This window comes from Ranitomeya imitator, chromosome 4 (genome assembly GCF_032444005.1).
Source record: "Ranitomeya imitator isolate aRanImi1 chromosome 4, aRanImi1.pri, whole genome shotgun sequence".
NCBI lineage: Eukaryota > Metazoa > Chordata > Amphibia > Anura > Dendrobatidae > Ranitomeya > Ranitomeya imitator.
In genome coordinates, this window is record NC_091285.1 from 361,860,029 (window position 1) to 361,886,245 (window position 26,217).

The following is a 26,217-nucleotide window of genomic DNA, read 5'->3' on the forward strand; positions in this document are numbered from 1 at the left end:
CACAGTATGGGGCACAGCTATGGGACAAAATGAACGGTGCAGAGCACTATATGGGGCACAGCTATGGGACAAAATGAACAGTGCAGAGCACTATATGGCACAGCTATGGGGAAATAATGATCTATTTTTATTTTTGAAATTCACCGGTAAATGCTGCATTTCCACCCTAGGCTTATACTCGAGTCAATAAGTTTTCCCAGTTTTTTGTGGCAAAATTAGGGGGGTCGGCTTATACTCGAGTCGGCTTATACTCGAGTATATACGGTAATTACTTTCCTAATCCTCTGTGCTTGGAAAATGATGAAAGTTTTGCAACTACTGTACAGTGGTGCAGGAACAGAGCAGCCTTCATTTATAACCTGGAAAAGTTTATTTAAAGAGCAACTACAGTTAGAAAATTACAAAAAGTCTTTAAAAATGTAGTTAATTATTAATGTCCTTTTTTCTGAGTTCAAGACTCCGGCAAATTGACAAAGCCTTGTGTTAGGCATCCTTGTCCAATATGAAGTCACAGCAGCTTCTATTGTAATGAACAGGAGCTCTGCTCCAGGAACTTCTATTGTATATTTGCAATTTTAACTGCCAAAGGTCCAAATGCACTTTATATTTAACCCCTTCACGACATGGAAATTCTTTGGTTTAGTTTTTTCCTCCCCTTTTTCAGCCATAACTTTTTTATTTTTCATCAATATAGCCGTATCAGAGCTTGTTTTTTGCAGACTGAGTTGTACTTTTCAAGGACACCATTGATTCTATCACAAAGTGTAATGAAAAATGCGAAAAAATTCCAAGTGTGCTGAAATTGCAAAAAAAAAAAAAAGCAATTACACAATTGTTTTGGGGGGTTTTATTCACCAGGTTCACTATATGGTAAAACTGACTTGGCAATATACAGTATTTCTCCAGGTCAGTAAGAGTACGCAGATACAAAACATGTATTTTTTTTTTTCATTTAAGTGGTGAAAGAAATTGGGAAATTTGTAGATAAAAAAAATATGTTGCTTCTGTTGCCATTTGCGCCCTGATCTGACATTTTAATTAATACCATTTTGGGGTGGACACAATGTTTTGATCGCCTCCTATTGCATTTTATTGCAATGTTGCGGTGACCAAAAAACTTTGGCATTTTGATTTTTTCTCATTACACCGTTTACCAATTGGATTCATTTACATTATATTTTGATAGTTCCAACTCTTACAAATGCAGCGATACCAAATATGAGTATTTTTTTATTTTATTTTTGTTTGTGATTTGAACTTGTGTATCTTTTGTTCTTTTGTATTATTAAAAACTTATTTTTTAACTTTTTTACTGTATTTAACCGTCCCCTTAGAGAAATTGAAGCTGTGATCTTCCAACCGCTTGTGCTGTACATAGCAGTGCATCAGAACTGCTATGTATAGCTAAAATGACGATCTATGAACACTATCTACAGGCTGGGTTTCACAGAAGTATCAGAATGACAGGCAATGGGGTCTTCAGTAGACTCTCGGCTGTCATGACAACTCATTGGCGCCTATGGGCTCGTGGAACTTTGCCGGTGTGTGTTTAGTGCTGATGTCAGAGATTGACAGCAGGATTTAACAGGTTAACAGCCATGGACGGCGCTACGATTCACCCGCTGCTGTTAAAGGTTTTATGGAACTGCCACACAGGACTAGGGTAGAAGAGGGCAAACTGACCCTGCACTATGACTAGGCTGATACCCTACGATGGTGTGGGCGACCCATTCCTAGCGAATAGACCCACCGACAATCCTAGGTTAATCTCAAGCGAAGACCTATAGATAGGGGGAAGGCGATCCCTGAAAGATATAAGGACTGGGTACAAAAATGGGTCACCTAATAGAAGGCACAGAGAAAGTTGCAGAAACTAGCTGAAAACAAAAACTAGACTAGCAGAACCAGAGGTCACAGAACTGCACAAATTATACACAAGGAAGACAAAGCAAAGCACCAAGCTAGAACTCAAGCAGATTAACACTGTTGTCCAGCAAGGACTGGGAGGCAGGTGATGGTTAATATAGAGTGATACAAACACCTTACCCAAGACCAACCCAGCACCAGAGGAAAAAGACCAGCAGCCAGAACACCACAAGAAAATGGCGGATAGTCACAAACTAAACAGATTCTAACAGTACCTACCTTTAACGAGGATCCCCCGGATCCTGTAGGCCAGGCCTTATTCAGAAATCTCCTGTGAAAAGCCTTAATTAACCTTGATGCAGAGACGTCCACAGCTTTCACCCAGGAATTGTCCTCAGGACCGAAACCCTTCCAGGACACAAGATACTGTAACCCTCCTCTGTGTCACCTGGAATCAAGAATGCGCGAAATCTCAAACTCGCAGTCCTCAAACTGGAGGAGCAGACGGCATAGCCAACTTATCTGGCGTGTCAACTTTCTTCAGCAAAGATACATGAAAAACTGAATTAATTTTCCAGGACGAAGGAATGTCTTTTATCACCGCTGCCGAGTTTACAATCTGAACCACTTTGAAGGGTCCTACAAACTTTGGCCCCAACTTTTTAGAAGGGATCTTCAAACGCCGATTCCTAGAGGACAACCAAACCATGTCCCCAACAACAAACCTCGCCTCCGTTCTTCTCTTGTCAAAATATTTCAAAGACCTCTGATTAGTCTGTTTCAGATTATGGCGCACACTGGTCCAAACTCTTTCCAAATTTCAGGAAAAATTCTCCTCCTCAGGCACCGCCACCCCAATCCTAGAAAAAGGACCGAAAGATGAATGCTTCCCAGTACAACAAAAGAAAGGAGAACATTCAGCCGAAGAAGATGTATGATTATTGAGAGCAAACTCGGCGAATGATAGATATTCTGACCACATCTCCTGATTGTCCGCTACAAAACATCTCAAAAACTGCTCAAGGTCCTGGTTCTTCCTATCGGTCTGTCCATTGGACTGCGTATGATAACCCGACGAAAATTACAAATGAACCTTAAGTCTGTCACAAAAGGCACGCCAAAAGTGAGCCACAAACTGTGGTCCCCTATCGGAGACAATGTCCGTGGGAACACCATGGAGTCTGACAATCTCTTTCACAAATGCCCGGGCAACCACCCAGATGACAGAAAAACCCTCAGAGACCGGCAGGTCGGTGATAAAATCCATTGCAAGATGCGTCCATGGAGAACTAGGAATCTCTAACGGGCAAAGCAACCCTACCGCCGGAGCATGAGAAGCCTTCGACCTAGCGCACACGGAACCCTGACACACCCACTTGACAATTTCTCTTAGCCACCCCGGCCACCAGAAACTCCGGCCGATCGACTTTCTTGTTTCGGCAATCTTTGGATGACCCACCAAACAAGACTCATGACATTCCGTAAACAAAGCTCTCCTCAGGGCTTTAGACCCAAATAATTTCCCATACGGAGTGTTAGTTGGTGCCACATCCTGGGCTTTAAGAATGCTATTTTCCAACTCAGAACCTAATGCTGCCACCACCACCCCTCTTGTAGAATAGATTCCTCCCTTTCAGAATTAACATCTGGGGAGAAACTTCGAGACAAAGCATCAGGCTGACATTCTTTGTCCCAGGGATATATGTCACAGAGAAATGGAACCGGGCAAAAAATAATGCCCACCTGGCTTGACGGGCATTCAAACGTTTAGCAGCATCCAGATAGATCAGATTCTTACGATCAGTAAAGACTTGTGTAGGATGTCTAGCGCCCTTCAAAAAATGTCACCAGTGCTCAAACGCAAGCTTAATAGCCAGCAATTCTCGGTTCCCAACATCATAGTTGAGCTCCGCCTCTGAAAATTTCTTAGAAAAGAATGCACAGGGATGTACTCCATTCTCTCCTTCCTGAGACAGAACAGCCCCCACTCCTACTGATGAGGCATCCACCTCTACCAGAAACGGCTTAGTCTCATCTGTCCGGATCAAAACAGGAGCAGAGCTAAACCTCTCCTTAAGATGCTCAAAAGCCTTAACAGCCTCAGGGGACCATTGGACACTATTGGAACCATTCTTAGTAAGATCAGTAAGGGTTTTCGTGATAACAGAAAAATTCTTTATGAATTTTCTATAATAATTAGCAAACCCCAAGAATATCTGAATCGACTTCAAGCATTCAGGTCTAGGCCACTCCAATACTGCCTGAACCTTCACGGGGTCCATCTCAAAACCATCACTGGAAATAAAGTACCACAAAAAACTAATTTTCTGTACTGCAAATTAGGATTTTTCCAGTTTGGCAAAGAGTGTGTTTTCTCTCAGAATCTGCAGAACCTCGCGGACTCTCTGCCAATGAGACTCTAGATCGGGCGAGTAGATCAAAATATCATCCAAATAAACAATAACACTCCTACCGATCAATGGCCTCAGAACGTCGTTAATAAAATTTTGAAAGAAGGCCGGAGCATTTGTAAGGCCGAAAAGCATTACTAGACACTCAAAATCACCTTCCGGGGTATTAAAGGCTATCTTCCATGCATCGCCTTCTTTTACCTGCAGCAAATAATATGCCCCACGGAGATCGATCTTAGAGAACCACTTGGCTCCAACTAATTGGTTAAACAAATCCAGAATTAGCGGCAAGGGGTAAGGATTGCGCACAGTGATCTTATTAATCTCCCTGAAATCCAGACACGGCCTAAGACTTTCATCTTTTTTTGACACAAAAGAATTCGACAGCCACAGGAGAATTAGAGGGTCTTATATGACCTGCAGCAAGACTAGTTTGCAGGTATTCCTTTAAGGCCTCCCGTGGGAATCGTCAGATTAAATAAACGACTCTTAGAGAGAGTGGCACCTTGGACGAACTCAATAGCGCAATCGTAATCTCTATGACGTAGTAGAGCTTGTGACTCCACTTCTGAAAAAACTTTCCAAAATTCCTGAATGGCTTCAGGTAACTCACTTTTCACAACAGCAGCAATGTGTACATCACAACATTTCCCATAACACTCCTGATCCCAGGATCTTATCGTACTTGACGACCAGTCCAGTACAGAATTGTGCATTTTTAACCAGGGTAACCCCAGGACAACTGGAAAAGGCAAGTACAAACAAATCTAAAGATTCCTGGTGTTCCGTATTCACAATGAGTAAAAACCCAGTAACTTTTCGAGAAACGCACCCATGCTCTAGAGGAGTGTTATCAATCGCCACTACAGGAAAAGGGCATGTTAAAGGTACAGAATCAATCTTATACTTGTCTAGAAATTGTTGATCAATCAAATTAAGTGCAGAACCGCAGTCCACCATCACTTGAAAATCAATTGAATGACCCCGACAGGTAGAACTACCAGAAACAGAAACTCCTGCGGACTGTAAAAACGCAATGTGAACGGGAGGGTTACTCTGATTGACCTTTTTTTTTCTCTTTTCCTTGCTTATGCGTCCTTCACATTGCTTAATAAAATAGTCAGCCTTACCACAATAAAGGCATGGCCCCTCAGAGAACCTTCTTTCCCTTTCCTGGAAAAGAGAGGACATTGCCCCAAGTTGCATCAGTTCCCCACAGTCAACAGGACTCTCCTGAGAGACTGGATCCAGCAAAATTGAAAACTTCTCCTTATTCTATCTCTCAATCTTCTATCTACCCGGATAGCTAACTGCATAGCAGCCTCAAGCGTAGCAGGTGCAGGATATGCAATGAGTAAATCTTTAACCCTGTCATTCAAACCTGCTAAAAACTGACTCTTAAGTGCTGGATCATTCCAGCTGACTTCTGCAGACCATCGTCTGAACTGGGTACAATATCTCTCAGCGTCCCTGGAAACCTGTTTCAGCCTTCTGAGTTCTGCCTCAGCTGTAGTGACCTGATCAGGATCATCATATAATACCCCCATAGCAGAAAAAACGCTTCTACTGACATCAAACAAGGGTCATCCGGACACAACGAAAATATCCAAACTTGCTGCTCACCTCACAATAATGACATAATCCCCACACGATGTAATTCAGCCCCTGAAGACCTGGGCCTAAGCCGAAAATAAAGTAAACATGCAATTTTAAACAAAAAAAAATCCTGTTGTTTACCAGAAACACATTCAGGCAAACCCACCTTAGGTTCTTCAGAGCGGATTCCAGGGAAATTACTCACGTGCTGTTGTAAGCTGGCAACTTCCAAAGTTAACCCTTGCAGACGTTGAGCAAGATCTTGAACCCTGTTCATATTGCAGAAATCCGGGAGGGATTTTTTTTTATACTTCTTTCTGGTTGGACAAACTGTTATGGAACTGCAACACAGGACTAGGGTAGAACAGGGAAAACTGACCCTACACTATGACTAGGCTGATACCTTACGATGAAGTGGGCGACCCATTCCTAGCAAATAGACCCACTGACGATCTTAGGTTAATTTCAAGCGAAGACCTATATATAGAGGGAAGAGGATCCCTGAAAGATATAAGGACTGGGTACAAAAACGTGTCACCTCCTAATAGAACATAAATATAAAGATATCGGCCTGCACTCTGTATTGGGTCGGGGTGCTGGTGCGACAGACCATAAGGTCTACTGTCAATGTAATGTAAAATCCACCGCACTCCCTTATGTGGAATATCTTTGAGCAGAAATGTAACTTTTTTTGAAATTTGCTAATTTATTCAAGTAAAGAAATAATTACTACAGGATGCAGGAGCGCCGCTCACTCACCTCCCAGGGTTTCACGCCTTCTCCATCAGCAAGACGCAGTAGCGCCGCTGTTTCTCCCTATTAAGGCTCTACCCTTTTGGCCGTATTTTTCACTAAAACACCAGCAAGACGCAGATGCGCCGCTGTTTTTCATTATTAAGGTTATACCCATACACGGATTCCCCTTTAGGCTGTTTATATGGTCCCATCACCAACAAGACGCGGATGCGCCTCCATTATTCCTTAATAAGGCTATACCCATAAACAGACTACCCCTTGGGCCGTATCCACCATTAAATTATCAGCAAGACGCAGTTGCGCCGCTGTTATTTTCAAACCAGGTTGCACCTAGAGACGAATCACCCACTAGGCTATACTCATTAGAAAGGAATACCTGCCCCTGGACACCACAGGGACGACGTCCTTTCTGTTATTTCCCAAAAAACCTGGATTTAGTGCAACCCTAGATTAAGACCCGGGAGGGTCGAAACGTCACCATTCTGAGTCGCATACACAATTTGTAACAATTGTCTTGTGTTTGATCCGATGTTATTGATTAATTCTTTACTTGAATAAATTAGCAAATTTCAAAAAAAGTTACATTTCTGCTCAAAGATATTCCACATAAGGGAGTGCGGTGGATTTTACATTACATTACCTCCTAATAGAAGGCACAGAGAAGGTTGCAAAAACCAGTTGAAAACAAAAACTAGACTAGCAGAACCAGAGGTCCCAGAACTGCACAAATTATACACATGGAAGACAAAGCAAAGCAGGTGTCACAACTTTGTTGTCGGGTGTCCCTGAACCAGGGGCTCCTTCCCTGTCCCTAATGCTAGGGGCGTCCTAATTCCCCGGATTACGTTTGATGGTGTAGACGCCGGGGCCACATACCTTGCCTTAGCTCCTGAAACCACCCTCAGTCTGTACTTCCACCCAGGGAAGAGGGGAGTAGTAGTGTACTGTAATACACCAACCAGACTAACAAGGTAATACGAACACGGTTAAAGGAAAATACCAATCATACAAATATACACACATAAACAACAGATGTAAACAATGGGGATTGGAGGATGGGGTTAAACCAAAGTAGAAGAAGAAAGGGAATTATCACACCTCAAAACCTTTTACCTCTGATCACAGCGGCGGGCTCACGATGTCATCCGATCAGAGGTAGTGTTTGCCGCACTGTCATGCACATGACAGCATGAAAAACACCCGATGTTCGAGGTGCCAAACCCGAACAGTAACATGGACTTCCTGGTGAAGTCCTTGTTCGGGGTCCGTACCTGAACAGTAGGCTCAGTGCAGACCCCGAACTTTACTGTTCGGGTTTGCCCATCTCTAGTATTAAGGTGATACCTCTTTATCATGCAATGCTTATGCACTTCCTCCACATCCTCTTCAATGGACATTTCCAAGTGCCCACCAGCATTAGGGTATAACTGTGTTTGCATTAAAGATCTCAAAAGTGGTTCAATACAGTACTAGGAAACCTCAAACTGTTAAACATATATTTTCCATGCAACTAGAAGCTTTTTGGTATTGAGATACTCTGCAAATCAAAAAATATTTAACAATTCGTCAAACCCAGCAAATTCTTGTTATATACATCAGCCATTATGACGTAGATTGAATTGGAGTTGGAATCTAAAAAATATCTGGAGTCATAGTTGGAAGTTTGCCTTTCCAACACCAGGGTCAAAATAAAACTTGAAGCATGGCCCACCTTTCAGCTTACATACTAATCATGTTTTATAACATTATTAAATATATGATTCACAGTTAATCTGGTACAATTTGTCAACTTATTCACTTTTATTTATGCACCTCATGGTCAAGTCAGATTGTAAATACTTTATTAGCAAACTGTCAAACTGAATGTAGTACATGTTTAATCCACTGCATCTATCTTGCAGAAATCTTGTAACATGACATTGAATGGTAAAAACAGATTTATTGTAGTGTATTTTGAATGACCTTCCACTATATAACTTTATTTCTTTATTGAAAAATAATCAATTACTCGAGCTTCTCTTCTTGCCATGGGAATCTCCATTGGAAAAAAACAGTTGTCCTGGTCATGTGGTCATATACGTGTAGTCATATGAGTGGATTTTACTGGTACTGCACCTTGTCACAATAGCAAGCAAATAAAGGATAAACACTAAAAGGTTTAGATACAGTACAGACCAAAAGTTTGGACACACCGTCTCATTTAAAGATTTTTCTGTATTTTCATGACTATGAAAATTGTAAATTCACACTGAAGGCATCAAAACTATGAATTAACACACAAGGAATTATATACTTAACAAAAAAGTGTGAAACAACTGACATTATGTCTTATATTCTAGGTTCTTCAAAGTAGCCACCTATTGCTTTGATGACTGCTTTGCACACTCTTGGCATTCTCTTGATGAGCTTCAAGAGGTAGTCACCAGGAATGGTCTTCCAACAATCTTGAAGGAGTTCCCAGAGATGCTTAGCACTTGTTGGCCCTTTTGCCTTCACTCTGCGGTCCAGCTCACCCCAAACCATCTTGATTGGGTTCAGGTCTGGTGACTGTGGAGGCCAGGTCATCTGGCGTAGCACCCCATCACTCTCCTTCTTGGTCAAATAGCCCTTACACAGCCTGGAGGTGTGTTTGGGGTCATTGTCCTGTTGAAAAATAAATGATGGTCCAACTAAATGCAAACCGGATGGAATAGCATGCCGCTGCAAGATGCTGTGGTAGCCATGCTGGTTCAGTATGCCTTCAATTTTGAATAAATCCCCAACAGTGTCACCAGCAAAGCACCCCCACACCATCACACCTCCTCCTCCTCCATGCTTCACGGTGGGAACCAGGCACGTAGAGTCCATCCGTTCACCTTTTCTGCGTCGCACAAAGACACGGTGGTTGGAACCAAAGATCTCAAATTTGGACTCATCAGACCAAAACACAGATATCCACTGGTCTAATGTCCATTCCTTGTGTCCTTTAGCCCAAACAAGCCTCTTCTGCTTGTTGCCTGTCCTTACCAGTGGTTTCCTAGCAGCTATTTTACCATGAAGGCCTGCTGCACAAAGTCTCCTCTTAACAGTTGTAGTAGAGATGTGTCTGCTGCTAGAACTCTGTGTGGCATTGACCTGGTCTCTAATCTGAGCTGCTGTTAACCTGCGATTTCTGAGGCTGGTGACTCGGATAAACTTATCCTCAGAAGCAGAAGACTCTTGGTTTTCCTTTCCTGGGGCGGTCCTCATGTGAGCCAGTTTCTTTGTAGCGCTTGATGGTTTTTGCCACTGCACTTGGGGACACTTTCAAAGTTTTCCCAATTTTTTGGACTGACTGACCTTCATTTCTTAAAGTAATGATGGCCACTCGTTTTTCTTTACTTAGCTGCTTCTTTCTTGCCATAATACAAATTCTAACAGTCTATTCAATAGGACTATCAGCGGTGTATTCACCAGACTTCTGCACAACACAACTGATGGTCCCAACCCCATTTATAAGGCAAGAAATCCCACTTATTAAACCTGACAGGGCACACCTGTGAATTGAAAACCATTCCCGGTGACTACCTCTTGAAGCTCAACAAGAGAATGCCAAGAGTGTGCAAAGCAGTCATCAAAGCAAAAGTTGGCTACTTTGAAGAACCGAGAATATAGGACATAATATCAGTTGTTTCACACTTTTTTGTTAGGCATATAATTCCACATATGTTAATTCATAATTTTGATGCCTTCAGTGTGGATGTACAATTTTCATAGTCATGAAAATACAGAAAAATCTTTAAATGAGAAGGTGTCTGCAAACTTTTGGTCTGTACTGTACATGTGGGAAAAATTATTCCATACTGGAATGGTGGCATTTTTGCAGCATATTCATGAATTTCTGCAAGCCTCAGAAAAATAGGACAGTCACAGAAATATCTGCAACAAGTCTGACACAGGAGCTGAGCCTGCTTTTACTAAGCAGATGCTGGCTGTACTGAACTGCCGGCATCTTCTTTTAATTGCAGCAACTGGACCTAGCAGCAGTTGCTTCAGTTTAAGCATTTCATTGCCTCGGTCAGTCATTGACAGCAGCGTTAAAATTACGTAATTGTTGGTATGCGCATGCATTGGATTCCAACGGCCCCCTGCTGAAGACTCCTATAAGGCCAGGGTCAGACTAGCGTATGGCATCCGATGCGAGAGCTCCTGCTCTGCTGTGAGCGGGAACCGAGTGTCTTGGGTCTGTGCTCTGAGCCTCACACAGAGCGGATCGGAGCACAGCTGCGGAGGAGGCGGAGAAATGAATTTCTCTATCTCCTCCATTGCCGGGGTCAGCGTATAACGCACATCACTCGGATGATATCTGAGTGATGTGCGTTGTTTCACTCACACCCATAGGCTTATATGGGTGTGAGTGAGCCGAGACTCAGCCGAGTGTCGGTGACAACCGCAGCATGCTGTAATTTCACTTGCATGTATAATACGGCCAAGTAAAAATACGCTGATGTGAGCTGCCCCACAGATGAATACTGGTCCGAGTTCTATGTGATGTTTTATCGCATAACACTCATCCGTATTCATCGCTAGTGTGACCCCGGCCTTGCTTTCATGTACTGACCACTGATTGCCTATAACAATCACTTGTGATGTAATCATTGACATCACTGCTGCAGCCTGTCACAAAGATGAGGAGCGCACCAGACAGGCATTGCTGGGAGTGCAGAGGATGAGTAACTGATCTGATGATCTTTACAGTGGGCAAGCCAGAGGAATTAAAAAAAGCTTTAACACTTTAATGGCCATACACAGTTTAGTAGGTTATTCTTTCACTTGTACTATTTATATCAATTCACTAAGCAAGTTCACGAAGACCTGGATCTTGAAAAATATATTACAGCTTCTGAGTATTAGATTATTCTGTGGGGCATTGACCACGGAACTACACTGACTGCGATATACAGATTTGGGAAGAAATTTTCCTCAAACATGGGGCAATTAGCATCTGCATCATGGAATTGTTAAAGTGGGTATCTGGGACCTTAAAAAAAAAAAATGTATCTAAGCACTAACAGGCAGATAATTGCAACTTACCTGCCTGTTGTGCACGGCACTGTTCTTTACTGGCACAGAGCGGTCACAGACGCTCCTACCAGGGATTCAGAAGCCTCTGCTGACGCCAGGGGGTGTACCTTCCGAGGTCATTCTGATTGACAGCCGGTTTCCCCAGTAAGCCATTGGGGATCTGGCTGCCAATCAGAATGACCTTGAAAGTCCTGCCCCATCTACAAAGGGAAGAGGATAAAGCCCCCGTCACACACAGCGAGATCGCTGCGGAGTCACAAGTTTTGTGACGCAACAGCGATCTCAGTAGCGATCTCGCTATGTGTGACACGTAGCAGCGATCAGGCCCCTGCTGTGAGATCGCTGGTCGTGTCGGAATGGCCTGGGCCATTTTTTGATCGTTGAGGTCCCGCTGGGTAGCACACATCGCTGTGTTTGACACCTTACCAAAGACCTCGCTGACAGGACGTCCCATTGAATCGTCATGAAATAGGATCGTTGTACAGGTCGCTACAGGTCGCCGCATCGCTGCTGCGTCGTTGGTGAGATCTCACTGTTTGACATCTCACCAGCGACCACATAGCGACGCTTGAGCGATCCCTGACAGGTCGTATCGTTGTCGGAATCGCTCAAGCGTCGCTATGTGTGACGGGGCCTTAAGAAGCCTCCGCTCTATGGTCGTCACGTCTGCAGAGGCTTCTGAATCCCCGGCAGGAGCGGTCTGTGACCGCTGTGTGCTGGGGAGTGACTCTTACTTTATATCCTGATAAATATAGGGGCATTTTCATGAAGCAAAATGCACCATAATTCTGACTAAGACTGTGCCATAAACGTGTCTTTCATGACTTGCACCATATTTCTTATGTAGTATAGACGCTTTCTGCTTCTTGACTGACAAGGGGGGTTGGTCTAATGTGCGACACTATATACCAAGAAAGCCGACTAATAGGTGCCATAAGTTCAGACTGGTCAGTCTTAAAATTAGACAAATTTACCAAGCAGCATGAACCACAATAATAAATCTGGAGCATTTTAAGACTGTCCAGTCTAAAGGCCATAGACTGATGCTAGCCAAAACTATTCCAAAAAAAGAGAAAAAAATCCAGCTTCCAAAAACTTACAAATTTATTCAGGATAAAAGGCAAAGTCCAGTCCAATCCAATAAATTGGATACAATGGTATGTTCTTTCTCAAAGCTTTGAGAAAGAACATACCATTGTTCGAAACGCGTTGCTTGCTGCTCTTCACTATGTAATTTATTGGATTGGACTGGAGTTTGCCTTTTATCCTGAATAAATTTGTAAGTTTTTGGAAGCTGGATTTTTTTCTCTTTTTTTGGATTGCTTGCTCACGTGATGACTACACGTTATCCGTGCTTCCCCACAACACATGCCGACAGGTGAGCTGGTATATATTTTTTTCTTTTTTCTGCTAGCCAAAACTGCTGCTATTGGCAGGTTTGAGGCCAACACCCTAATGTGTATGGAGGTGCAGTGAATTGTTGTGGGAGATGTCGATCCAGCATGTCTGATTTCTTTTTGATGATTTCATTGTTTTCCCAGAGGTAAGCCGCCAGCAGTTTGTTAGCTTTCTCACAGAGAACATAGAAGCGCTCGGTGAAATGAGCACTCCTGTGTATGGGAAGAGATGGCTGAAATGGCTGTTGGCTGAAGTAGAGGAGCCCTAAGGGATAAAAGAGTGTTTTGTCCAAACAACTGCAAGAAACCCAGCGTTAGAATCAGGGTCTCTGTCCGGGTTATAGGATGTTTCGCCCCCAGCAGTTCGCCCCCAGCAGTTCGCCCCGGGTACATTTCGCACCCTCACATTTTGTCCCCAGCATTTGTCCCCCAGGATGATACTTACCTGTCGCAGCTGCAGCTCCTTGGGTCACAGAGTGCAGTCTAGCGGTTCCCCGTGAAGTGAGATGGAAATAGTTGATTTAACATGTCACAAAAGTGCAGCACCGGGGGCGTGGCTTGGGCGCAGGTGATGTAGGTTGCAAAACGTGCGAGCTCCTGAGGTAACCCTCTAACGTAACATATAACGCGATCTTTTTTGAAAATTTTTACTTCCATTCATATTTACTTTTATGCAGAAATTTATTGTGCACATTTTGAGACATTTTTCGCCTTAATCTAATATTATATGATATTGTACTTCTATTATTCATTTGTTCAATCTTAAATATTTGTTATTGGTGCTAATGAGGGTCTCCTTGGCCTTGCGCTGCACTGACTTTTCCCCCCGGTGCAAGAAGGAGAGCCATTTTCTTGGTTTCCCTCTAATGCTCTAGTACTGTAAAGTTTAAAGTTTGTACTTTTCTTTGTCTATTTAGTCTTGGTAGTGATTTCTTTTTCTTGTTAAGGTACCTTCACACACAACGATATCGTTAACGATATCGTTGCAACGTTACGCTTTTTGTGACGTAGCAACGATCCCGCTAACGATCTCGTTATGTGTGACAGCGACCAATTATCAGGCCCCTGCTGGGAGATCGTTGGTCGCTGGGGAATGATCAGGACCTTTTTTTGGTCGCTGATCACCCGCTGTCATCGCTGGATCGGCGTGTGTGACGCCGATCCAGCGATGTGTTCACTTGTAACCAGGGTAAACATCGGGTTACTAAGTGCAGGGCCGTGCTTAGTAACCCGATATTTACCCTGGTTACCATTGTAAAAGTTAAAAAAATAAAAACAGTACATACTCACATTCCGATGTCTGTCATGTCCCCCACCGTCAGCTTCCCTGCACTGACTGTCAGTGCCACCGGCCGTAAAGCAGAGCACAGTGGTGACGTCACCGCTGTGCTCTGCTTTACGGCCGGCGCTGACACAGTCAGTGCAGGGAATTTCTCAAAATTAAAAATGGTTTCACTAGGATGGAACTTATGCTGAGACTTCCCCTCTCTTTTTTGGCTACTGTTTTCTCATTTGATCTGCATTCAAGTTGAGCGGACTGGGGAATCTCTAAACTACATGACATCTTTGATGGTAACAAGTTTGTTTCATTTACCCACCTTAAAGATAGGTTTGGCGTTCCCTCATCAGCTTTTATGCAGTTTACTATTTTAAAGGATTTTTTGAGGCCACTGGTGACTGGTCGCCCTCCTTTATCAGAGCCGGCGATTAATATTTTATGCGACTCCGGTCATAGGATATTTTGGTCTACTCAATATATCTACCAGTGGTTTAATAACGATTTCAAAATTCTACAATCCCCATACATGAGCAAATGGGAATCTACTTTGAATCTATCTGTAGCTCTAGATGATTGGGAACTGGCCATGTCCTTGACTTATTCTACCACCATGTCCATGGCTCTTCATGAGTCTTATTTTAAACTTACCTCTAGGTGGTATTATTCACCGTCTCGCTTAGCATTTATTAATCCTTCCAATTCCCCTCTCTGCTGGAGGGATTGTGGACATTATGGTAGCCTTTCCCATTTGTTTTGGTTTTGTCCACGCATTAGACCTTTTGGGGATGAAATCTCTTCTCTTATTTCTATTATATTAAAACGTTCGGACTCCTCAGTTGGCCCTGCTTTCGTTGAATGCAGATCAATTGACTCCACCTTTTAGGAAACTTGTTATACATCTGCTTTTAGTTTCTAAGAATGCTATTGCTTTTTTTGGAAATCTTCTAAAATACCCTGTTCACAAGAAATTATTGACAAACTGGCTTTGCATAAATCCTATGAACAACAATTGTCGTTACTGAATGGCTGCTTTCCTTCCTTCTTGAAAAAATGATCACACTGGCTGGAAATATTTCCATAAGAATTTACTGTATTTATTGTTTTGTTATTTTATTTTATTCTATTTTTACTGTTATGCTTCATGAATGTTTCATGCCATTGCATTTATGTTAACCTTGCTCTCTCTATGTCTTGGTTGAAAATGTTAATGAAATTGTTTGGAAAAACAAAAGTGCAGCACTCTGGACAGTACGTTTGTGACATGTGGATTGATGACGGGAATTCATGAACCACAAGGACAAACGGGGGCTAACTGGTGGGGGCGAAATGTACTCGGGGGCGAACTGGTGGGGGCGAAATGTACCCGGGGGCGAACTGCTGGGGGCGAAACATCCAAATCCCCTCTGTCCCTACTTCAGGCAGTTAAGTAAATAAGGCAGCACACTGCAGCGCTAGAACATACAAACTTGAAAAACGAAATTTGAACTGCATTACTGCACTAGAAATATGAAAAATGAGAGCGTTTAGCGCATAAAAATGGCCAATTTTATGTGTACCTGGTAGCCCCTTTACGGCATCTCTCTTATACCAGGTCCTACACTTGCCTTACCTCTCTGAGAATAAACGTCTCCATCTGAATGGGTACCTGTGAAAACCTCTTCCTAGACTAAAATTCTCTCTCTCTGTGGAGGGGTATTGGACCTGCTGTAATTAAAACACCTGTGGCTAGGAGGCGGAGTGCATGATCAGAAGGCTAGAGAATACATTTCAAAAACCTGACCTGCACATCCAAACATAGACTCAGTGTGAACAGGTGCTGAACCCAGAGTCGCCAACTCGTATATAGTTAAATAAATAAGGCAGCACACTGCAGCGCTAGAACATACAAACTTGAAAAACGAAATTTGAACTGCATTACTGCACTAGAAATATGAAAAATGAGAGCGTTTAGCGCATAAAAATGGCCAAACCTACTTCAGGCAGCTCTAAGGGGGGGTAGGAGAACCCTGCTGAGAGATTCTTTTAAAAATAACACAGAAACTTGACTTGAACAATAGGGCATTTTCAGATTCATATATGGCACCAATATTTGTTCTTTTTCCAACATATATATTGTATAATCATGTCTTTTTATATTCTAATTACCAATAACCAGTCTTGGGTAAATCTGATATCTCATTCTTCACAATATAGACGATCCTTGATACCTCTACAAAGTAATGCTGTTTTGAATGGTTAACACTAGTTTGCTCCCCCTTTATATATCCTGACGCAGTATTCTGGTCAAAAGGCTGACGCGATGCCATGTGCAGACAAGGTCTTTTTAGATGCTACCGCTATCTGTGTGTATGCACTTGTAAATTGCTGGAACTGCCTGCGTGTATTCTTTGCACATCATCCTATTATCTGCTCCCTAAAAACACGCGCTTTTGTCTGCTGCACCAAAAGCAAAAAAGTCACCCAATGTCTGCATGTGCATCTGGAGTTACTGCAATGTAGAAGAGCCATAACGGAGTGAAAACGTTGTTGCCCTACTATTTGCACACCCAAATATGTGTAGTATGTGTGTAGATCTTGCTGTCCGCTGGGGAAGATCACAACTTTCCTATACTGTGATACTGCTGAGATTCCAGACAGTTCTAATAATTTACACTTTATTCTGTTTAAGATCTTTACTTACATATGGCTGACTGCATAGTGTGCGCTAAGTATTTTTTTGTGTTGTCACAGATTGAATATAAACTAAAATGAAGTCTCACTGTCACCTCCAGACATTTATCATTAAATCATGAATGTTCAGTACATCTCTTGTTTTGTGAGCAAATACTGCATGGCATATATAGCAAGTATTATGAATGTTTGCAACAATAGTAATGTCTCTAATTTCTCTTTTTATAAGAGATGAAAAGTCGTTTATTGCCGCTAATCCTCATCCGTCTTTTATGAATAATCACAGTGCTGCATGCATAGAAAGCCATTTTCTAACTTGTGTTATATTTCATTATTTGCTTTCCTTGGTCCTACACTAGAGTAAGGTAAGTGTTTCCTGCCTCCCTCTCATGTGTATGAAGGTAGCGGTGACATCAGGGCAACTCATAAATGGAGCAGTGTTATCGAGGCTACGCCTAGTGTACAAATCCTTCTTATCAAGAACCATGTACCTGACTTACTTTAGTATCAAATAAATGGCGGATAATGTTAACCCCTTTCCGACATGGCCAATTTTCACTTTTGCGTTTCCATTTTTTTCTTCCCCTTCTTCCAAGACCATAATTTGTTTTAGGCCAAGATCACACTAGCGTATAATACGGACAAGTGCTTATCGAGAAAACATTGCATATCACTCGGACTCGTATTAATCTACGGGGCAGCTCACATCAGCGCTTTTTTTCTTGGGCGTATGCAGCGTGGGAGTGAAATCGCAGCATGTTGCAATTGTACACGTATATCATCCGAGACTCGGCAATGCAAGCATATGGGTGCAAGAGAAAAAAATCAGACACCACACGGACCATTTGTCTAGCTTACGACAAATACGCACTCATTTTCCTCATTTCAGCCCATTGAGCCATTAAATTCAATGGGGAAAGTCAGTGAGAAAAGTAAAGCCATACGGATGTCATACCGATACATAGGTGAGAGAAAACTGCATCGTCGCATTGCAAACGCATTAGGGCAGTCCCACACGTCCAGATAATTCCGGTACCGGAAAAATCGGTACCGGAATTATCCGTGTCCGTGTGCCGATGCATTTCTGTGGTACATCAGTGTGGCACACGTGCGGCACACGTGTGCCGCCCGTGTGCCCACTGGGTACCAGACGCACCGTGCCGGAGACAGCGCTAAAGTTTAGCGCTGTCCCCGGCATCGTGCTGAAGCCCCATTCATATGTTCTCTCCAGCAGCGTTTGCTGCAGGGAAGATATGAATAATAGTGTTTAAAATGCAGATCCAGGTCCCCACACCCCTCGCACCCCCTGTGCGCCCCCCAGCCCCCCCCCCCCCACCCCCCCCGCTGTGATTAAAATACTCACCTAGCTTCCGGATCCCTCGCCGCAGCGTCCTCTCCTGGCCGCAGCCTCTCCTGTATGCGGTCACGTGGGGCCGCTCATTTACAGTACTGAATATGCGGCCCCGCCCCTTTGGGAGGTGGAGCCGCATATTCATGATTGTAATCGGCGGCCCCACGTGACCGCATACAGGAGAGGCTGCGGCCAGGAGAGTGGGGGGGGGAATTGCACAGGGGGTGGGAGGGGAGGTTTGGACCTGGATCTGCATTTTAAATACTATTATTCATATCTTCCCTGCAGCAAACGCTGCTGCAGGGAACATATGAATCGCGGCTTCAGCACTAGTGGGGGGGACAGCGCTTAATGTAGCGCTGTCTCCTGCACGGCACACGGAGACACGGTCCGCAAAAAATCAATGACATCTGAAAAGATGCATTGATTTTTATGTGTCTACGTGTGTCAGTGGCTCCGGTACGTGAGGAAACTGACACCTCACGTACTGGAGCCACTGACGTGTGAAACCGGCCTTAGACACAGATGACCACATGGAGAACACTTGTGTGACTCTCGGCAGGGAGACTCAGACCGATTTTCCATACGTTAAGTGTGACCCCGGCCTTATTTTTCCATCTACTTAGATGTATAAGGATTTGTTTTTTCTTTTCGCGAGACATGATCTACTTTTGAATAACATCATTCATTTCATTGGTTTTTGGGAATTGTTTTTGACAGCACATTTTTTGTGGTAAACATGACCTAACCATGACCTGATGATGTAGGTCAGTGCAATTACAGCAATACCAAACTTGTACGGTTTTTATTTTATTATTTTAGTGGTGAAGTAAAAATGTAAAATTTTGTAAGAAAGAAAAAATTGTTTTCATGTTGTTGCCATTTTACAAGACCCATAACGTTATATATCTAATATATAAAGCTGAATGTGTGTATGTGTGTGTGTGTGTGTGTGTGTGTGTGTGTGTGTGTGTGTGTATGTGTGTATGTCCGGGATTGGCATCTGCACCGTCGCAGCTACAGCCACAAAATTTTGCACACTCACACGTCTGGACCCCGAGAGCGTCATAGGCTAGGTTGTGAGGCGAAATTTTAACCCCGCGCGTTCCAATTCACCAAACAATTTTGCCCCTATCTACATAATGGGGAAAAAAGTGAAAGGAAAAGTGTTGGAGGCGTCGCAGCTACAGCCACAAAATTTTGCACAGTCACACGTCTGGACCCTGAGAGCGTCATAGGCTATGTTGTGAGGCGAAATTTTAACCCCGTGCTTTCCAATTCACCAAACAATTTTACCCCTATCTACATAATGGGGAAAAAGTGAAAGGAAAAGTGTTGGAGGCGTCGCAGCTACAGCCACAAAATTTTGCACAGTCACACGTCTGGACCCTGAGAGCGTCATAGGCTATGTTGTGAGGTGAAATTTTAACCCCGCGCTTTCCAATTCACCAAACAATTTTGCCACACAGGTATATACTATATACAGGAGGAGATGACATACAGGTATATACTATATATAGAAGGAGATGACATACAGGTATATACTATATATAGGAGATGATGACATACAGGTATATACTATATACAGGGGAGATGACACACAGCAGGTATATACTATATACAGGTGAGATGACATACAGGTATATACTATATACAGGAGATGACATACAGGTGTATACAATATATACGGGAGATGACAAACATGTATATACTGAGGTGAAAATGAGAGGTGTGAGGTGAAAATGAAAAGGTGTGAGTGCAAAATGAGAGGAGTGAGGGAAAATAGTGGAGTGATCGGAAAATGACAGATGTGAGGTCAAAATGACAAGTGTTAGGGGGGAATGAGAGGAGTGAGGGAGAAAATGAGAGGTGTGAGGGAGAAAATGAGAGATGTGAGGGTGAAAATGAAAGATGTGATTGGGAAAATGAGAGGCATGATGGGAAAATAAGAGGAGTGAGGTGCTATAACTAACCACAGATATTTACTATGCCCAGGCAACGCCGGGCTCTTCAGCTAGTTTATAATATAAATGTATATTTTGATAGATCACATTTTTATGGACACTGATACCAAATGCGTGTATTTTTAAGTGTCTTTATTTTATCTTATTTTTTAATGGAAAAAAAGATGGTGATTCAAATTCAGTTTTTTGTTTCTTTTTTTAACATTTTTTTAAATTTTTAGTGTATTTTTTAGTCCTTTTGGGGGACTGGATATTATGCTTTTAATACCTTTCCTTAGAATAAGTCATCAATATACAATTGGTGGCGTCTGACATCTGGCACCCCTGCCAATCAACTGTTTTCAGTACTGACCAGCTGTTTTTAGTGAATAGAGCCCGAAAAGCATGGCTCCATTCACTGTGTAGTGGCTACTGACAATAACTGCAGCCCATCTAGTGAGAGAATAGTGTGTAAGTTATCAAGGGCTTCAACGCCACAGTCGCTGAATATCAGAGTGCCTCATAGCAATATTTGAAGGGAACCTGTCACCAGATTTGGCCGATATAAGATACGGCCACCGCTTTTCGGGGTTTATCGACAGCCTTCTATATGAGTTTGTGGGAAACATTGGACTGCACTCGGATGACATCTGAGTTCAGTCTAATTTCCACAGAATGGAGAAGATGGAGACATTTTTTTCTCTATCTTCTTCACTGCCAAGAGAATTGGATCGCACTATGATTAAACTCTGATTATATTCTGATCTGGGTTTGACCAAATTGTGATTTGCATAATCAGCCCAATTATCTCAGATGAGAGAATTTATGGTCATCTGCACTGACCCAACCCAGACCAATCATCACTTAAAGGGTTGATCTACTATAATGATATTGACGATCTTCGAATTGATATAAAATATCATATCAGTGGGGTCAAACTCCCAGCGCCACTTATTAGCTGTTCTCAGCGCCATGGGCCTCCAGACATACGTAGCTTAAGAGCATCAGACATGCAAATCGAGCAGGATGCAGGAGCAGCAGGTAGCCATGCTCTGCTGTAGTTTTCAACTGCTTATTTATTTAAATACTGCAAATACATGTTGGTGCCATGTGCTGCCACTAGGGGGCACAAAGTAAACATGGATTTATATATATCTTGTAGAAACAAAGATTTAGCAGCAGAAATAGACAACCTGGTCCATTTAGTCTGTTGTTACATTTTTGGCCTTATATTCTTTATCTGAAGATACACATATGTTTATCCCAGGTATGTAAGAGATGGTTTTCTGACCAAAGCTGCATGTTTGCTCCAAACCTCTAACACTCTCATGCTACCCCTAAATATTCTATTAAATGATAGTGTTAGTTGTAGTTGTAAGCTGGGCATTCATTTCTGTAAGGGTGGTTTCACACTTGCGTTTTTGTCTGCAGCGTTTTTTTTCCCCTATATTTAACATTGAAAACGCATGCGTTTTTGTTTGTATGTGTTTGGTCGTGTTTTACAACGCATGCGTTTTTTTACTGCATGCGTTCATTTTCAGAAAAGCAACTTGTAGTATTTTTGAGAGGCGTTTTTTGGACCAAAAAAAACGCATGCGTTTTCATGCGTTTTTTTGGGGTCAAAAAATACATTGGAGTCAATCGGGACGCATGCGTTTTTTTGTGCATGCGTTTTTTTGCGTTAAAAACGCATGCGTTTTTATATTAAAAAAAACAGAAAACACACTGATATGCCACCCCCCAACATAAAGGTGATAAAGGGATCCTAACCCTACCCCTAACCCTAAGGGATCCTAACCCTACCCCTAACCCTACCCCTAACCCTAAGGGATCCTAACCATAACCCTACCCCTAACCCTAACCCTAAGGGATCCTAACCCTACCCCTAACCCAAACCCTACCCCTAACCCTAATCCCTTTAGGGTTAGGGGTAGGGTTAGGGTTAGGATCCCTTAGGGTTAGAGGTAGGGTTAGGGTTAGGGGTAGGGTTAGGGTTAGGATCCCTTTAGGGTTAGGGTTATGATCCCTACCCCTAACCCTACCCCTAACCCTAACTATTTCTGTTTATAGTGGGTTTTTTACTTTATTTTGATGATTGGCAGCTGTCACACATTTCTCAGCATGCGTTTAAAAAACGCATGTAAATGCGTCAAAACGCCGCATTTTTTTCACCACATGCAAAAACGCATGCGTCAAAAAAAACGCAGCGTTTGCACGCGTTTACATGCGTTTTTTGCGTTTTTTACCGCAAAAACACACCCAAAAAAACGCAAATGTGAAACCAGCCTAAAACCATAATGAAAGAGATGCTTTAAAACCAATGGTGAACTACACAGACACATGAATTTGATTTGGCCACTGTCAGTTGTTGCCTTTTGGAGTCTTCCTTAGAACTAAATTTACACTTCAGCTTTAACTTGAGGATTTTTACTTTCCCAGCGTTTACTCTTATGTCTCTTAGTGTTTTCCGGGCCATGAAGAAAACAAGCGAAGTAATGTGACATGTGGATTGAGCAAGCTGGCTCAGATAAGGTGTTATCTGAGCATGCTTGTGTCCTAATTGAGAATTTTCGGCGTGCTTGTTAAAAATGCTCGAGTCGCTGCGGCTGTATGTCTCGTGGCTGTTCAGCAGCTGCAACACATGCATGACTTACCTTTTGGTTAGCACACTTGCTCATCTCTAATGTGTAATCCTAACAGTGCATAGAGTAAAGACTATTAAGGGAAATCTGTCAGCAGGTGTTTGCTATGTAATATGACAGCAGCATGATGTAGGTACAGACACTCTGATTCCAATGATGTATGACCTAGTTTACCTAGCTTACTGGGTGCAGCAGTTGCGATGCAATCAGCTTTCTCTGCTGCAGATCTAGCAGAGCTTGGAATGTTGAACCCTGTATAACCCCGCCCACACCACTGATTGGCAGCTTCTTCTGTACACAGTATATTTATAGAGAGCTGCTAATCAGTGGTGTGGGAGTGGTTGGACTAGGAGGCACGACACCAGTTTGACCTGTAGTGATAATCTCCTGTTGATAGAACAATGATTGTATTGAAACACAACATGGCCAAGTAAGCGACACATCACTGGAACCAGGGATTGCAGAGGAAAAACCTGCGGGCAGATTCCCTTTAAGATTTTTTACAGTACTGGCTGTCGTCATGTGACTACTGATGAGCAATTTTCATATTCGTGATCACACATCGACCGCTTTTTCTTCCTCTTTTCTCAATGCTTTTAAAATTTGAAAAATTAACCTCCTATCATTTCCTTTGGTGTTTCATCACAATTAGATGGACTCACAAAAGACAAATACTTGTATGCATTACAGCTTGTACTGTGCTTGCTCACATTCTCTTCAGCCCCAATTCATTACTTTATGTTCTGAATTCTTTCTTGCAGCACTCGCAAACAAAATTACATGATGAATTTTTCACGACAACATGGGCTCAGGCATTTCTACAACAGACGAAGGAGGGCTCTGAGACGTTACCCATAAAGAAGTGAAATATGTAAAATTCCTGCCATCATGTGAAGTGTTTGCTTTTCATTGTGTCCGATCTCAAGACTGCGTCAAGATTCCAAACATTCCTGCAGTTGGCTTAAATAACTAAGAACCTCCTTTAAGACTGACCATACTCCACTTTTCGCACTGTGAACTAATGAGAAGTAGCTTCTTTTCTCATCAGTAATGTTGATGTATTTGTGACAGTTTGTGATCTTTGTATCAGTTTCATTGGAAGCATTTCAGTTAAGCAATATAATCTGTTTAACATGAAATCATCATTAAGCACAAGGACTTGTTGGAACATACGGAAAGGCTGAATATTTACAGTATTTAACAAAATGTTGACACTTAGATATTAAGTGCACTGTATTTCATCTATGTATCATATTTTATAAAATTAAATTATCATGTTTTTGTCCTTTATATCTTCTTCTTAAAAATGACATGCTGGCATCTCTCGCATTATCTACTGTACTATGTTCCGTGTGATTCCTGTCCCAATGGCTGTTATCAAACCTGAAAATGTATCTCCAGATATATCTTATAACATTCAAAGATCAATTCATGGCAACATACATCTGGCAATGCATTATAAGTGAAATGTTAATACAAATATGGATATGTGATCTTGACCGTTTCCCTATTAGAATTGTGACTATATCCTTAACAGATGCCTCAGCATTCCATTATAGACAGTGACATTGTTATTAGTTTTAAATTCCAATAAACTCCAAAGTAGCTGCATAGTGGTGTCCGTGGCGTTAGAGTGGTTTGTAGCCTGTGGATGTGTTTTGTTTTCTATCTGTAATATGTCCCTACTGTGGTTTTATGTATCCTCTGCTAATATAGCTACCACCAGCAACAACAATGACATGGCCACGTTCATTATGAATCATACAGAATAATAATTATTTTAGACTTTTCCAGTCCAAATAAAGATACAAGCAATGTTTAAAATGGCTGGTATATGCAGGCATGCTATACCAGCGATATAGTCGAGTTGTTTGTGTTTCTGATCTGTATGTCAATCTCATTTTATATACGGTATGTCCACAGTAATCGCAGCATAGTGACCCCAATCTCTTTCCCCACCCAAAAAAAACCCGAAGCACCTAGAAATGTTTGCAGATTTTAAATACAGTCGGAATGTTGACTATGTGCCCTCTTGTTTCATCTACTTTAATTTGTATATACCATGGCCCTCTTTGCATATTGATAGAAAATATCATTCTCTGTTCTGTTAATGTTAATACAGAAATAAACTGTTATGAATGTTTCTTCCTTTTGTATCGTTTACTTCCTGTTTTTTTTTACGAAGCAATTTGTCTTTTATTCAGAGGAAACATTCAGGCCAGGAACAGTACCAGAAATGTTACACTGTATGGCAAATGCCAATCTACTGGCTCCAGTGAAAAACCATGCCTTTTTATATGTTCCTCGCTATAAGGGCGCTCTCACACTAGCGTATAAATCAGATGAGTACAATCCGATAAAGACTTGGATTGCACTCAGAACAATGTTTTTCATTGAGGTCGTGCAGATCTTTGTATTTTTTCTCAGCTGTATTCGGCGTGAGAAAAAAAGCGCAGCATGCTGTGATTTCACTGACATCAGACAGTGCAAGAAAAAAATCTTATCAGTCTGGCATCTGATTTTTCAGATACATTAAAATTCTATAGCATAGGCAACTGTAAATGGTACTGGCAATCTTGCCTTGCGCATGCGTGTACTATGGAGGACAGAGAATGAACTTCAATCCAATATTGCAGCCAGCATGCAGCCAGCGGGTAAGGAAAGGGTGAATCAAACACCCAAAAACCCCGCCTCCATGGCTGAAGATTGTTCCCTCCAAATTCAGGTGACAGTGTCCCTTTAAGGACAAAATGGTATGAGGAGATTAGAAAGATAATTATAGACAAACGTGTTGAAAGTAAAGGCTATAGGATCATGTCCAAACAACGGACGATGGTCATGTTACTACAGTTGCACAGATTATTCAAACATTTCAGGTATATGGGTCTGTAGTCAATCTCCCTGGATGTGGCCACAAGAGGAAAATTGGTTAAAAAAAAAATTAGACAGAAAATACTAATGGTAGCCATTGCCAGATGACATTCTGCTGGTGCTTACCAACCCCAGAAGGGTCTTACACCCTCTTATAAAGAGGGACCGTGGGACATGGGAGGCTTGTTGGGCTACAATATCAGCTGGGATAAAACAGGTGATGATGTTACGCGGCCCCTTCAAACCTTTATGGGCATCAGGGTTCCCATGTCAATTTACTAACGGTTGATTAAAATACTTGGGAATACAGATGACAAAACACCAAGCCAAATTATACAAAACTAATATTAAATCACATCTCAAAATCTTAGAATCTACATTAGTCAAATGGA

General features: G+C 42.2%; 1 protein-coding gene across 4 annotated transcripts in view; it reads left to right on the plus strand.

Annotated features, from left to right (window-relative positions):
- The window catches only part of RELN (reelin), a 1,116,896-nt gene extending 1,091,798 nt beyond the window's left edge, over positions 1-25,098 (plus strand). For 2 of the 4 annotated variants that reach the window (XM_069765109.1, XM_069765110.1), the window contains exon 64: positions 23,716-25,098. In XM_069765109.1, the coding sequence (XP_069621210.1) occupies positions 23,716-23,812 (97 nt within the window). In that variant the 3' untranslated portion in view covers positions 23,813-25,098. Of the gene's footprint in view, positions 1-17,247; positions 17,378-23,715 lie in introns of those variants that run through there. The other 2 variants (XM_069765107.1, XM_069765108.1) reach the window with 1 other exon arrangement.
- Positions 25,099-26,217: the final 1,119 nt, after the last annotated feature.